Below are 15,872 nucleotides of genomic sequence, written 5' to 3'. Positions count from 1 at the left end.
GTTTTCTAGGTGCTTGCATACTGCTTGACTGTTGAACTTGGGTTTGGGGGAAGGTCCCTTGAGCACAGCAGTGGAGGTCTAAGGTACTTAGGCACCTTTAGGATACAGAGTGCCTGTCTCAAGCATAAAACAGTTTCGGACGATCAGAGCTGTCCATACTTCGCCCTCTGCCCACACTCAGGAGGCAGTCTGTTTGGCCAAGAACTCCCAGCCTCTCGGTGGTAAGCTTGATAGAGACAGGAGGTAAGGCCAGAGAGCAGGGCAGCATCCGAGCAGCAGCTGTGAAGGACCAGGGGAGGGGAACATGTGTGTCACTCTGCAGCAAGAAAAAAGGATACTGAGAAGCGTTTGACCTCTTGCTTTCTCAGATTTGTTACTTTGAAAACCTGAAAATATAGCAAATGTCTCAACCTTTTTAAATAGAAGACTCTTCAGGAATACAGTATGTAATGGGAGGAAGATTATTTGATTATGGTAGGCAGTTTAACTTCTACCTATATAGCATACTGAGGTGCAGTCTTTGTTGTTCTCCATGTAAACTGTTGGGATTTGGTGATAAGAGTGTCCCCAGCTGTGTAATGTCTGTCTATTGTCATTATAAAGTGGCTGTGCCAATTAGCAAATCCATGAATCCGGGTCCGGGCTAGAGTTATATGATGAGAGAGACCTACTTGCTCATTAAGACAGATCCCAAACCTTGATCCCTGCTATTATAATGTCAAATTCTTTCTCAATCTGGAACCTCACTCTGAAATGGAAGACAGGAAAATCAAACATACTTGTGCAAGTTCAAGCACATTCTCACCTATGGGTAGGCAACAATGATTCATATAGACACGGGACGGTGGTTCAAATAAATGAGCTGAGATGACAACAGAAGCATCATCAGGGCCCTAATTCATTTATTGGCTAATTGCTCTTCCTTGCTTTGGTCTTTAACAATATACGTGCACATATCTGGTCATTGGTCATTGGTGTTTACTGTTTATACGTTAGTCAGCCCCTCTCCAGCTTTCTGCATTTTTAGCTCCCACTCACGTCTTCTTCTGCTGACATCCTCTGGTCATAATCACTGCTCTAATGTCTCATTTGCTGAATTATATCGCAGCGGTTCAGTTGGAGTGGTGCCTTTGGAACCCCCGGATCCCCATTTGTCTCACCCACCCCGCTCTCTTCTTCCAATTGTTTTTTCCCCTCTGCTGCCTGCACACCACTTCGGCTGATGATGGCCATAAAGCAAGTTGCCATCTCTGTACCACTTTACACAGAGGCCATCAGACAGTCACGGTGCTTTACCCCTTCATCTTTCAGGTACATACTTCACTCATGAAGCCAAAGGAGCCGATGACGCAGCAGACGCAGACACAGCTATAATCAATGCAGAAGGAGGACAGAACAACTCCGAAGAAAAGAAAGAGTACTTCATCTAGATCAGCCTTTTTGTTTCAATGAGGTGTCCAACTGGCCCTATTTAGATGATAAAGAGACAGTGATATTGGAACTTGCGAGAAATTCGTGTGTTTTTTTATGAATGGGTGGAAAGGTGTGAGACTGGGAAGGCTTGGGATTTGCTGTGTAAAAAAAAAAAAAAATGTTCTTTGGAAAGTACACTCTGCTGTTTGACACCTCTTTTTTTGTTTGTTTGTTTAATTTTTATTTCTTCCTACCAAGTCAAACTTGGATACTTGGATTTAGTTTCAGTAGACTGCAGAAAATTCTGTGCCTTGTTTTTTGTTTGTTTGTTGCGTTCCTTTTTTTTCCCCCTTTGTGCACATTTATTTCCTCCCTCTCCCCCCAATTTTGGATTTTTTCCAAAATATCCCATTTTGGAATTTGCCTGCTGGGATTCCTTAGACTCTTTTCCTTCCCTTTTCTGTTCTAGTTTTTTACTTTTGTTTATTTTTATGGTAACTGCTTTCTGTTCCAAATTCAGTTTCATAAAAGGAGAACCAGCACAGCTTAGATTTCATAGTTCAGAATTTAGTGTATCCATAATGCATTCTTCTCTGTTGTCGTAAAGATTTGGGTGAACAAACAACGAAAACTCTTTGCTGCTGCCCATGTTTCAAATACTTAGAGCAGTGAAGACTAGAAAATTAGACTGTGATTCAGAAAATGTTCTGTTTGCTGTGGAACTACATTACTGTACAGGGTTATCTGCAAGTGAGGTGTGTCACAATGAGATTGAATTTCACTGTCTTTAATTCTGTATCTGTAGACGGCTCAGTATAGATACCCCACGCTGTCCAGAAAGGTTTGGGGCGGAAAGGACTCTTCCTTTTTCCATGCCCTAAACAGACCTGACAGGTGAGGTCTGTTCCTTTAATATAAGTGGACAAATTTTGAGTTGCCACAGGAGGGGAAGTAGGGAGGGGGGAAATACAGTTCTGCTCTGGTTGTTTCTGTTCCAAATGATTCCATCCACCTTTCCCAATCGGCCTTACTTCTCACTAATTTGTAGGAAAAAGCAAGTTCGTGTGTTGTGCGAATGACTGAATGGGACAGAGTTGATTTTTTTTTTTTTCCTTTGTGCTTAGTTAGGAAGGCAGTAGGATGTGGCCTGCATGTACTGTATATTACAGATATTTGTCATGCTGGGATTTCCAACTCGAATCTGTGTGAAACTTTCATTCCTTCAGATTTGGCTTGACAAAGGCAGGAGGTACAAAAGAAGGGCCGGTATTGTTCTCACACTGGTCTGCTGTCGCTCTCAGTTCTCGATAGGTCAGAGCAGAGGTGGAAAAACAGCATGTACGGATTTTCAGTTACTTAATCAAAACTCAAATGTGAGTGTTTTTATCTTTTTACCTTTCATACACTAGCCTTGGCCTCTTTCCTCAGCCTTAAGAACCATCTGCCAAAAATTACTGATCCTCGCATGATGGCAGCCATAGTGCATAGCTACTAAAATCAGTGACCTTGAACATATCTTAGATGGGGAGCCTTGGGAAAAGGTAGAGGAGTCACGTTACCATTTACATGTTTTAAAGAAAGAAGTGTGGGGATTTTCACTGAAACGTCTAGGAAATCTAGAAGTAGTCCTGAAGGACAGAAACTAAACTCTTACCATATGTTTGGTAAGGCTCCAGACTCCAGCTAACAGTCCCTATGGAAAGATGGCATCAAAAAAGATAGATCTATATATATATATATAAATATATATTCTATTACATTTTCAGTGAGTAATTTTGGATTTTGCAAGGTGCATTTTTACTATTGTTACATTATGTGGAAAACTTACGCTGATTTATTTAAGGGGGAAAAAGTGTCAACTCTTTGTTATTTGAAAACATGTTTATTTTTCTTGTCTTTATTTTAACCTTTGATAGAACCATTGCAATATGGGGGCCTTTTGGGAACGGACTGGTATGTAAAAGAAAATCCATTATCGAGCAGCATTTTATTTACCCCTCCCCTATCCCTAGGCACTTAACCAAGACAAAAAGCCACAATGAACATCCCTTTTTCAATGAATTTTATAATCTGCAGCTCTATTCCGAGCCCTTAGCACCCATTCTGACCATAGTATAATCATATCAAAGGGTGAGAATCATTTAGCATGTTGTTGAAAGGTTTTTTTTCAGTTGTTCTTTTTAGAAAAAAAGAAAAACAAAAACAAAAACAACAACAAAAAAAAAATCACACCATTGCTCACGGAATTGGCATCTCATTTTTGGGACCTCCCATCTTTCTGTTTTGAAAAGTGTACAGTAGTGCAGTGTTCCTGATGTAACTTTATGGCTTACAATGTTGACATGTCTCAGGTTCATGTGTTTCGATTGGTGTTTTCCGTCTCAGGTAGATTGCAAAGTGTAGGCCCCACACATTGGAAAAAATAATAATAAAACAAAGCAAAAACAGGAAATTATGGATTTTAGTTGTATATTGGTTTATGTATTTTTTCTTAAGTATACAGTGCACTGTTTGAAATGTATTGTTGAGTATTACTTTGTACAGGTTGATCACTTTTTTTAGAGTGAAGAAAGAACAAACTTGTTTTTTGTGTTTTTTAAAGGAATATAAAATAATGAAGGATGTATAATTGATGCCAAATAAGCTTGTTCTTTAGTCACACCGACGTCTTATTTTTCCCTTTAGGCCAGTTCTGTTTTTAAGGTGTACATGGACAATGTTACAGTGTAAGAAACTCCATATCCATATGTTCCCATTCGCATTTTGTATTGGTTCATGTATACCATTTTTACAAAAAAAAAGAAAAAAAAGAAGTACTATAAAATATCTGTCTTCTTAATAAAAAAAATTAATGTTACAAAGTGATCCTTTAATCTCTTTATGGACTTCTTATGGACGCCTCCGAGTGAGAGAAGAGATGGGCCTCTGGTCCCAGCTTCTTCCTTAGGACCATGTACGGGGCCAGGAACGCTGGCAGTAGATGCTAGGACATGCTGCCAGCTGGGTTGCTGGGGGCCGCGCTCTCTCTCCTTCTCCGCTCATCCTTCCTGTCCTTGTTCTCTTCCCCACTCTCAGTGGACAGGTGAGCCAGGTGCTGTGCCGTGGCTGAGTCTGGGCTCCCGCGTGGACTCAGCGATTTGTGCAGGTGTGCGAGCTGTCATGGTGGGCCCACCGGAACAGGCCGCTCCCGTGGATGTGTCTTCCGCACTCATCCCCTCTCTCACCGCCCCCCCACCCTCACCAACTTCCCTGTGTTGGCTGCTCCACCTGTCTCTTACTTTGGGAGTTTGTGTCTTAACAATTCATTCTGCCTTCTTCCTTTAAAGTTCTCTCTCCTTTCATAAAAAGAAGACGTGAGCTGTGGAGGACTGGCTTGGCTGCCTGCAGAAGATTGTTCTCACTTGCTGTTTAGGTTGCTGAGACTTCCAGGCCTGGGTAGACAGCAGGATTTGCTCTGTTGTCATCGTCCTTGCCTTGCAGGCTGAAGTGAGCAATGACTACACTTCATGGTGGCCGATCTTATAAATGTGCAGATAACGTCTGGCCAGGCCCAAAGTGCCCTTTTCCCACCATCCCCTCAGCTGTGGTTGATGAGTTCCCCTTTTCTTCCTTGGCCACGTCATGGGGAAAGTTCCATAGGAAAAGCAAAGGTAAGCTCCAGAAAGACTGAAGGCTGTGCATCTCCCCTTGAGCCACTTCCATCCTGGCCTGGTCTCTTACCTGTCTCTGTAAAAAAAAAAAAAAAAAAAAAAAAATCAATCAGATATGCAGTTATTGAGCACCTGCTGTATGTCCAGCATGGTGAGGGATGCGGAGAAGTATAAGGTGGTCTCTGGAGGCCAAGTAGAGCATCAGTTACATCACCTGAAAACTTGAAGTGACCCTGAGCCATGGGTGCCCCACTGAACACAGAGAAGCCCAGAGAGTGCTATGAGAATTTTCTGGAGAGGGGAAATCAGTGAAGGCTGGTGAGTCCCTAGACAGCTTCACAAAGAGCTGGGACCCCAGCTGGATCTTAAAGGATGGTTTCGTGGAGAAGGAATGTGAGTCAAAAGTACAGAGGGCAACAAGTCCAGCCAGCCTGCTGATTTGTATGGGGAGAAGAAAGCAATTCCGTGTGCAGGGTGGGATGGGTCTTGTGGCTGTACTAAAAAGTCCGGGCAGAGGAGTCGATACTTCAGTGACCTCTCCCAGCCTCTGCCAGAGGGCAAGGAGCAGTAGGGAGTACTCATTCATTGCATCGCTATAAAAAGACCCAGAGAGATAGAATAAGGATCAAAAGCACACACTAGAGAGAGGCTGCCTGCATTCAGATCCCTGTGCCACCATGTAGCAGTGAAACCTCTGGTGAGTAGCCCAGCCTACCTGGCTTCAGTCTCTTGCTCTGCAAGGTGGACATCACCATAGCCTCGAAGGTTGTTAGGAAAGATCAGTGAGATATGCAGTCAGCACTCAGCCAAAAAGGTGCCAGAGACACACTACTTGTTCATTACATGTCAGTCACAGGATAGAGGCAAATGGTGACTAAAACGATAGAAGGTTACCCAGGGCTACGAAGAAGCGGTCACTACTCAGAGGGAGCTCTGAGGGCTCCTCTGCATATAGACACATCATGCCCTTGCAAACCACGACTTAGAAGGTTTAATGACCCTTTTCTCTTCATTCATTAGCAGACTTATTCCAAGCCACGTGGCATGCAGTATGTTTAGTCTCCCCACCCCTCTCCCTCTTGTCTGCAGCATGAGGCTCCAGCTTTAGCTGTACCCTACAGAAAAGGGTCCCAGAAGTTCCTTGAGCTGAGGCAGACAGGAGGTGGTGACTGCTGTACATTTGCCTTTTGAGCTCCACAGGGTATGCAAATGAGAAGGTGCTAGAAGCCGTCCCCGCTCAAAAGATCTTGATAAGTTGCCCGCTCCTTCATTTGAGAAGAGTGCATACGAGAGTGAAAGTGGCCCTCGTTTCCCCCAGAGAGTTTTCACAAATGTTTTGGCCTGGCATTCTCCAAATACATCAACTGGAACCCTGAGGTGATATGCGGGTGTTAATTGGTGCAATCTTTCACTGTCCTCTGTCTACCTGAAATGTAATTCTTTTGCCGCTGTGGACTTGCTCCATGGAGAAATGCTCCTTTGATTCTGTCATCAAGAACCTCAAAGAAACCATGCGGCCACTGTGTTACAGGTAGAAAGACCCTGCTTAAGTGAAGGTATTTTTGTTTTATTATAAAATCATGCCCAAGATTAATACACCTTTTTGCCAGGATCCCAAATACGCAGCCCTTTGTCATGAAGAACTGGCAGCCACATTCCTTCAGGGTGAAATTTGTATTCACAGCCATACATGTATAGTTTTTGAAGCGCTGGCCCCCCGTACAGGAGAAGAAAGAAGGGACTCTTGGCTCATCCATGACCTTGTAGGTCAATACCATATTAAAGTTCCTGTCAGGCACGCAGTAGTCACCCAGCAAGTATCAGCTGATTAAAGGGAGAATAGTCGAGCACCTGGCTGACTGAGCCTTACGTTACACTTAATCTGAATGGGCCACCGATGCTGTATTTCAAACCTTGATGTTTGCATGTCCATCCTTACTACAGGTGGCTTTCAGGCTGGCCTTGAAGGGACAAGCCAGCCAGTCCTGAGTTTAGAGCGATTGGCCCTATCATTCTCAAGGACCCACTGGAATAGTATCAGGGAATATCATTTTGGGTAATGGCCAAGCAAAGCCTTAGTATTGCTATCATATATTGTGAGGGGCCTTCAGAATGCAATATGGCCTATTTTAAAAATGCAAACTATAGTCCTTGCCTTATCTGTGTTTATCTCAAAATGTTGAAATGTGCCTCTAATAGGAACTGCAGGATTCAGTCCCCCCCACCACCCCCCGCCCAACTCTTACATCATTACACATGAGCATCCCTGAACTGAGACCTGAAAGCAAGAATCTTCTCTGTTTTCAAGTGTTCCAAACCTCAGCTTCCAGGCTCTTCAGTACACAGGAAACTTTGTTTCATTTTTATGTTTTTATTTATTTTTTTCATTCCCAAAAAACATAAAATGTCTACTGCCCCTGGTGGTCAGTGCTGGGAAATACAACTCGAGCCTTGCCTATTGAAATGCAGAATTTATTCCAACAAGGAACCTGACATTGTCTACTGCTTTTTCTCTCACACACATGCACACCTACCTGCGCCTCCCATTTTACTCCCTCCTAATCCTTCGAAGTGTTGATCTGGGGAAAGTGAGAACCACTACTGAGGGGCAAATCAACCGGTTCTCTGGGCCCGGGACTTCAGCTGCCCTCCAGACGTGCACAGGCTCACAGTCATATTTCAGACGTGACCGCCTCAAATCTTCCTTAAGTGCTATTTTCTCAGGTTAATTAATCACCAGGCTTAAACTTGCCGTTACCAGCAGGAAGTCCATCCTGAAGTCAGCAATGTTACGATTGCATCTTCTAATACTGTTTATCCTGCATTAGTGTTTACTTAGGGGGAAAATTGATCCGTAATTGATATTTCAGTCTTCCAGAGCTGGTGTTGGAAGAGCCTAATGCAGCCCTTTAATAGCAAGCAAATATTTAAATCCCTTAATGGTTGCTGAATATTGAAATGTGTGACTTTATTACTCTTTTTGGTTTGTTTTCTCTGTAGTTGTGTATTTCATCGTTTAAACTTGCAATGGATGCTGGCAAGCACAAGTCTAGCTAATCCACAAAAGCTGTTTGCCCAGACACAGCAGACCTGATTAAAAAGTATTGCTATGGAAGGGAATCTTCTGCACTAATCAGTCTCTGTTAGCTAGTGACGAAATTACTATCCATCTCTCTCTCTTTCTCTTTCTCTCCCTCTCTCTAGGCCTGTTTTCTCTAACCTCCTCTCCCAGAATAAAGTGATGAGGGCAGCTATAGTGTTGCAATTAGGAACATGAATCTTTTATCGTTTGGACAAGGAAGGGAAAATGCCATTACTGTCAACTGAAATGTCCTACTTGGGTTTTTTGCTCCTACTTCCCTGCCAAAGCCCATTGCTGCTGCTGAAATTGTATAACATTCACAGCTGTTCTTGATGGCTTGATTCTTAACACAGCCAGAAATGTAGCCCGGGAGATGCTTAAGACAGTTTATGGAAAATAATAGATTTCCTTGCAGAGACACCAATGCATCGAGAAGGGCCTTGAGTCACGTTAGCCCCAGCCAAGATCACCAATTTTCTCTCTATCTGGCTTCAGTTACAAAGGCTATGCCTTAAAAAAAAAAAAAAATGCAGGCCCTTTTGAATTCTCTGTGCTTTCCTGGTTGGTTTCCATCAGCACCCACAAGTCTCTGGCTATGGCACCCTTTGTCTCACCACTCACCTGCAGCAGCCGTAAGACCCGAAAAGAAGCCTACAGAAGTGGAAATAAAAGGATGCTACTGAGGGGAGAAGAAGAACTCCCAGGAAAGCCACCCGATGAGAGCTGAGACTAGGTCTACCACCAGCTGGGTGCTCCAGAGACAGACGGCTATGTTGGAGGCCACCCCTACAGTCCCAGCACATGGGTGGGGTCCTTCCCTCCCTGTGTGGCATCCCCGCGTGGCCATCAGGAATGTCAAGAAGTGGTGTAGTTAGTTCCACTATCCTCATCACTGTGCCCTGACCACTCTCAGCCCCAGCCCTTAGTTAGGAACTTCTGGGATTGGCACTCCCTTTGGCAGGTAAAAGGGAGTGGCTTCACAGTCACAAATATTGGGAAGGATGCAAGAATGAAGCAGCAAACAGTGCCTCACAAGTTTGCAGCTTTCAGACTGTTTCTGCAAAAGCATGTCAAAAGCCATGTGTCTCTGCCCCACCGTGTCTCCCCAGTCGTGCCTGGAAGTAAAGGTTGGAAGATACGGGCTGGCAGGCCAGCTCTCTCTCCCTTTCACTCTAGTATCACCCGCAGACACCCCCAGCGAGTGCCACCACTCCCCCACTGTTTTCATTCTCAGCTTCTCCTAAATGGAAACCATTAATCATACTAAATTGTGCAATGATTCCGTGATAGGGAGAATGCTGATGGCAAAAATCATTCTCCTTTGTTGTGCCAGGCAGGCAAAAGGCAGAAGTATTAGCTCGTCGCCCTGCCTGGCTCCTTGCAAATGCTGACCATGTGTTTGCCTACGCAGCTGCCTCTATGCACACAGCTTATTTTAGCACTGGTCTAAGGCATGCCAACTGTTGACAGAAAACAAGGCCACCTCTTCCTTAGTCCCAGGACTGCCAGGAAGACTGTAACTGCTGGTGCTCCCTGAAGTCTCTCCCATCTCAAGGTCCCCATATCAGAGGTAGGGGTGATACAGGACTCGTGGGCAAAACCCAAGGTGGTCTCAGATGGGGTGAGCTCGTGGGGTAAGCCGTGCCCCCCATGCAGTTCTGCCAGCTGGATTGCAGAAGAAGCCAGGTGTGGGTACCAAGGAGGCTTTTTGCCTTTCAGAATTTGATGTCTGCTTCACTTTCGACAAGGCTCTTTGTAAGCCACCCCTTCTGAATTAGAATCATTTTCCAAAAGCTCTTAAGCTATGATTAATGCCAGGGCTGTTTTTAACAATCATCCTGCCAGTCTTAAGCTGTAGTCATTTTCAATAATTTGGAGTGCTCAAAGGCAAGCCAGGAGTTTGTTGACAACAAAACCCGTAAGAGCACAGCCAGGCAGCCACAAAAGATGGAAAAGCAAAGGGACCATTTGGGCTTAGCTGGCTTTCTGCTCCCAGAGTTTCACCACTAAAAGTTTGATTGAACACTCACAGTGCGTTAAGGATCCAACTGTGAACATGGCTGGGCCAGAGGGCTGCCAGGCTGGCTTTTGTGTGAACAAACAAGCAGCGTGTTTGGAGGGCTCCGGGTTTATTTATGGACATGTGTGGTTCATTCATGCCATCCCCAAACCAGAGTGTCCTCATTTGTCTCCCCTCTGCCAACATGGAAGACCAAGAAAGAAATGCAGTTGCTTTTCTTTGGGGCTGTTTACCTCCCATGAATGCCGAGCAAGTCTCTGGCCAAGATGTGGGAATCCTGCTCTGTAGATGGCCCCGGCCATTTCCCCAGCCATGTGTGTTAAACTAGTGTTCTCTTTTTAATCTTGGCAATTTCATGGTAGAGTATCCATCTGTTTGAAAAGCCCAAACTGAAGGAAGCTACCGTTTGAAATGTCTGTGATTACAGATTTACTTAGACTCAGCTTCCGATAGCACTTATTTCTAGCTCATTACTTCCTCCGGAAGGAAAGGGTCAGCTCTGGGTGATGGGAGTTTAACCCAGTGAATTTGGTGTGATGGATAGATATTTGTGTCTCCATTCGACTCTGCCATCACACCAACTATTATGTAGGGTGTGTTGCCAGCCAGGGAGAACACAGACACTTGAGTATAGCTGGGAGCTTTTATTAGCTAACTTCCAACAAACTCCCTTCAACCATGAATCACAGCAGAGCCTCCGCCCTGCACTCCACGTGGCCTTAGCAGTATTTATCACGCCCCCTCCCTGTCTCTATTCACTTCAAGCCCCTTTCTTCTGAGGCAGAATGAACAGATTTCTAGTGTTGGGCTTCTAGAGCTGTGTTTCTGTCTTGGCTAGAGGGACCCGAAAGGAAACTCGTAACCTATCCGGACTCTGTGTCCCTACACCCCATAAGTGTTTGCTGGGTTTTCCCAGCAACTTTTCGGGGGAATCTTTGGGACATCATCCCCCCTAGCATGGCACCCGCTTTAGGATCCTGAGGCTTGGGGAAATGAAAAGCTTCCTCCAAACTTCTTCCTTTATATTCCATCTCATTTAATAGCATGATCAGTCTCCCAAACTGGAAACCTGGGTTATTTGCCTCCAGTGGTTAGCAATTCCTGCCCATTGCCCCCCTAATGCTTATCAAACTTGACCTGAATGCATCATTTCCATGTCACTCACCTGGTCCAGGCCCTTTACCTTCAAACAAAAGAATGTGGCAGCCTCTGGACTGGCTTCCCCTCCTCCTTCCCCAGCCCCATCACCAGTCCCTCCCTTGCCAGGGAACCACTCTTGGTTAACCTTTGACTGCAGCCTAAATCCAAATCCTCACAATCTGCCATCAATTCAGTTTGGACTTTGAGTGTCACCCTGTGATCCTCCACTGCCCCTGGCCCCTGGCCCCTACCCTATCCCACCTCTGTGCCTTTGAATATTCAGGGGTGTCCTCCTCCTTTTGAGAATGTCTCTGCATCCTTCGGGTTGCTTCTCTGTGCTTTTTCAATTCCTCATGCTTACCTCAATTTGTGTCCTTATCACATATCTGAACTGTTTGTTTACCTTTCTGTCTCCCTCAATAAAAACAGTAAATTCCTTGAGAGTAGAGACTGTATCTGATCCAGCTCTGTATCTCCGAAGCCAAGTGCAGTATCTGGCCCTGTGCTCAATAAATTATTGAATAATAAGAGAGAGATTTTTTTTCATCCGTGGTTGGATGGGTCTTTCAAGTGTCTGTCTCTTTCCTAGAAATATCTTGGTAAGCCCTGGGTCTCCTTTTTCTAACCAGCAATTTTAAAGTTTTGAGAACTCCCTCTGTATGCTTCGTTAAATTTTTGTTTGGGTTTGGTTTTTAAAATTTTGTTTCTTGCTCTGTCATTGTCAACATCTCCCCACGTCTCCCTTCACCTATCTCTCTAAGCTGTTTTATCCATTAAGGTCAGAAAGCACAGTGCCTATGCCATAGAAACATTTCAAGAGCCTGTGAACATATCTGAGACCTGGAAAGAAAAAAATATATATATATGAGCTCTAAAATCCAGGGAAGGCAAGAAAACTGTAAAATCAAATGTATTAAATGTTTAATTAAATATCTACAAAACCATAACGTTGTCATCAGCAAACTGCAACCTAACGTAACTGGTAAATAATCAGAAACTGTATTCAACGTGGGACTGTAATGTATGTGAGATAGTGTGGAATGGAGGCTTCACAAAAAGAGGTTCTAGGGCCTGCACAGGTTTCAAAGCAGTCTCTCCTCTGTCTTCCTTCTTTTCTTTTCCTCTTTCTCTCCCTCTCTTGTTAACTGTGTCTTCTCTGAATCTTGCACTGCAACTCTGAGCACGTAGAGCAAGTTCTGGAGGGAGCCACCACAGAAAAGAACCAGACCTGCCACGTAGGCAGAGCAAACTGTCGCATGAACCATCAATGCCTCCTGGAAGGCCAGAATTCTGACATATACACCTGGGGGTTCAGGATGGAAAGCTGATCTGCCCAAATATGCAGAGTGCACTTTCAGCTTTCATTAATGACTGATTCTCCTGGGTCCAGCAATGGCAATCTGTAGAGATATCTGACCTGCACACCCAGCTTCCAATGTGTACAGCAAATTGTCAGTGTGGACACCCTGGGCTGTGGAGGGCAGGTGACTTTTCTTCCTGCTGCTGTTTTCCGGCTTTGGGGTTTTGTTTTGGTGTGTGTGGGAGGTGGCAGGCTGGTGTTGATGAGCTCCGACTCCAGGAGCCAGTATTCATGAGTAGTGTTTCCAGCTGTGCCTCTGATTCAGCCGTGACCTTGGGCAAATCGCTTCTTCCCTGGGCCCTGCTCTCCATCTGTAAAAAGCCTCAATCCCAAAGTGTTTGGAGGTATTTGTTTGTAAAGTACTTTGACATCTCAGATCCAAGGCACGGTAAAGAGCAAAAATACTGCTGTTTTAAAACCCTAAGGAAAATATAGGTTGCCCTCTCTTGAGTTGAAAATTAAAAAGCTGTAATAATTGATGACTAATTCCATTGTTGCTTTATGATGTCCTCACCATCCTGGGATCATCCAATTTTTGCCTTTTTCCTTTATAAAAAAATAAATAAAGGTTCCTTGGTGAAGAATGGCTTTCATTTAGTAAATAATTTTGACTTGTGTAATTACTTCTGTGACTTTTCTTAACAACCTCGCTTCACTGAAAAAAAGCCACACACCTCCCCCACCGCCCCTCCCCACTGTAGCCTTCCATCCCTGGTGCTTCATAAAGTAATTGTGCAATTAGGAAGAAGTGGCTGGAGCATCGGGTTTCTCTATATTTTAAGTTGGGAGTCTGACTTTGACTCCCTGCTTGCTGGAGTGGGTGAGCCAGCCCGTTATTAAAAAAACAATTATGCTGTTAAAAAATCAGGAGCTCCACAAGTGAAGAGCATCGATTGGCGAGAGCTGGTCAGTTATCACCAGAAGGTCCTGACAACACACTAATAGGTTTTTCTGAAGATCCAATCAAATTTTCTAGGCAGAGGCTTGAGGTGTTCCACATGGGATAATGCTTGTCCTGGGCGGTATTGATTTCAGCATGTGGCTCTCTCTTCTCTCCCCTCTTACTGGCTCCCACTCTTCTCCTACTGTTATTTTTTTTTTTTCTGGTAATAAAGACTTGAGCTTTGTATTCCATGTTAACAGTCTGATGGGGGAGGGGAGAGCCTCCCAAGCCACGTCTGCCCTTCACTTGGTGCCTCCCTGCACCATCTCCTTTGTTACTGTATTCCTAGAGTCAGATACATACAGCATCACCTGCTCTGCTTCTCCCTGACCTTGTGGATTTCATTCTTGTAGCTGCTTCCAGCCCAGCCAGCAAACCCTCTTAGAAGAAATTCTGTTAAAAAGCCTTCTGGGAAGTAGGAAATGAAACAGCTTGAAGTCACACAGGTTTCTGGTATCCCTACCCCAAAAGTAAAGAATTCCCTGGGGCAAGGAGAGGGTGTTGGTTTATGCATACTCGTTTGTGTGCGTGTGTGTGTGTGGTGTGGATGTGCATGCACACACAGTGGTAGGGACACAAGCCTACAAGATGCAGCGGTACAGACTTAGGAATTGACCAAGCTACAGGATCAAAGGGGTGCACAGGGATGGATGCGGACATGGATCCAGCCTACCCTCTAGCCAAGCTTTGTGTCCTGACATGGAGTTGCAACTTCTTGGAGGAAGGGATATCTTTTTTTCTAATTCACACAAAGATGTCTGGACCATCAGTGGCCTGGAGAGATGTGGTGGAGACTCAGAGCCTCCAGGATCTGGAGCAACTCTGCTACTGTGCACGGATGTATCTGAACACTGGCCACTCCCCACAAACATCCCTGGATGAGACGAAAGTGTTAGCGATGTATTAGATTGATGCAGAAGCAGCTGCGTTTTTTGCCATGACATTTTTTAAATGACAAAAACCACAATTACTTTTGAACCAACCTAATAAAACACTCCTTGTACCCATTCCATGATTTTAGTATTTTCATTGTACTCAAGGATCCCAGGGCGGCTTTTCAGATCCATCAAGTTGACATTCACTTTGCTCACCCAACCTCTCTGCCAACTCATCTCACCCAAGCCTCTGCACATGGCCTAGATGGGATGCACCTGGCACGTCTTTGCTTGTCCCTCCCTTCTCCCTTGCTTCACCTCCCACACCTTTTGTAGAGCAAGGGCTCTGTTATCAGCAGGCTGGGGTTCAAATCCCAATTTCTTTACTTAATAAAAGTTGACTTTGGGCAAGTCTCTGAGTCTGTTTCTTCATCTTTAAAATGTCCACCTCACACCTTGCCATGGGACTCACGTGGGTTAAAATACTGTGCTGTACACAAATATTAGTTATAGGTTCTCAAACTCTTAGGTTCCAGGAGGCTTACCTTCCCCCTGGGGCTCCCTAAACCCCATAGGTAGCTCCTAACCAGATTCACGCCAATTAGCACTTGGTTATATACTGACACGTTTTTCTCTCATTGTTTCCAGTGTGTGTTTTGTCTGCACAGCCAGGCTGTTGGTACCTGGAGTAGCAGGGTCATATCTTACACTTGTCTTGGATTCCCCACAGCCCTCCAATATGCTGAGCACACAGTGGCTACTCGATAACTCCTTGACTTCCCTGGGTATTTATTGTTATACAATTTTTAGTCTGTAGCACTTCCCACCTAGGAAGAGACTTAAATGGAATCTGTAGCTTTGGTTTCGCTCATCCAATCACAGAACACAGCCTGTCAGATCTGCAGAGCACCCCCAGAGCTCATCCCGTCCAACCCCTTCATTTTACAGACTTCGATTGCAGGCAGCCTCACAGAGGAGGACCAAATACCAGCCACCCGAGATGTTATGTTCCTGACCCCCAAGCTCCTCCAGCCACGACACCAGAGCGAAGTTAACAGAGGAAACACTCCTCACCCTCCCCAGTCAGCATGCTGTAGGGAAGCCATTCTCAAAACATAGGCACTGGGCCTGCCACCTGGTGTCACCTGAGAGTGCATTAAAAATGCAGATTCTCAGGCCACCCCCCCTCCTCCCGCCACTTCTACTGAATGAAAACTAGGGCAAGGCCCAGCCATCTGCATTTCCTCTGGTCCTCTAGGTGATTCCGATGCCTGCTCCACTGTAAGAGCCACTGACTGCTCTGGGGGAAGAGCTCTGGACTTCAGCCAGCAGACCTGCATCTGGGTCCAGGCTTCATTCCCAGTGTCAGTGTCTTCATTTGCAAAGCAG

The 15,872-nt window shown here is 45.0% G+C and overlaps 1 protein-coding gene across 10 annotated transcripts in view; it reads left to right on the top strand.

Annotated features, from left to right (window-relative positions):
- The window catches only part of CADM1 (cell adhesion molecule 1), a 339,666-nt gene extending 326,388 nt beyond the window's left edge, over positions 1 to 13,278 (top strand). For 6 of the 10 annotated variants that reach the window (XM_024930670.4, XM_003820094.4, XM_003820097.4 and 3 more), the window contains one exon: positions 1,312 to 4,278. In XM_024930670.4, coding sequence (XP_024786438.4) covers positions 1,312 to 1,430 — 119 coding nt within the window. In that variant the 3' untranslated portion in view covers positions 1,431 to 4,278. Of the gene's footprint in view, positions 1 to 9; positions 4,279 to 8,267 lie in introns of those variants that run through there. The other 4 variants (XR_008620267.2, XR_008620266.2, XM_034933750.3 and 1 more) reach the window with 2 other exon arrangements.
- Positions 13,279 to 15,872: the final 2,594 nt, after the last annotated feature.

This window comes from Pan paniscus, chromosome 9 (assembly GCF_029289425.2).
Source record: "Pan paniscus chromosome 9, NHGRI_mPanPan1-v2.0_pri, whole genome shotgun sequence".
In the NCBI taxonomy this organism is placed as follows: domain Eukaryota; kingdom Metazoa; phylum Chordata; class Mammalia; order Primates; family Hominidae; genus Pan; species Pan paniscus.
Note: the sequence above shows the minus strand (reverse complement) of the source record. Positions and strands in the feature narration are given on the sequence as shown.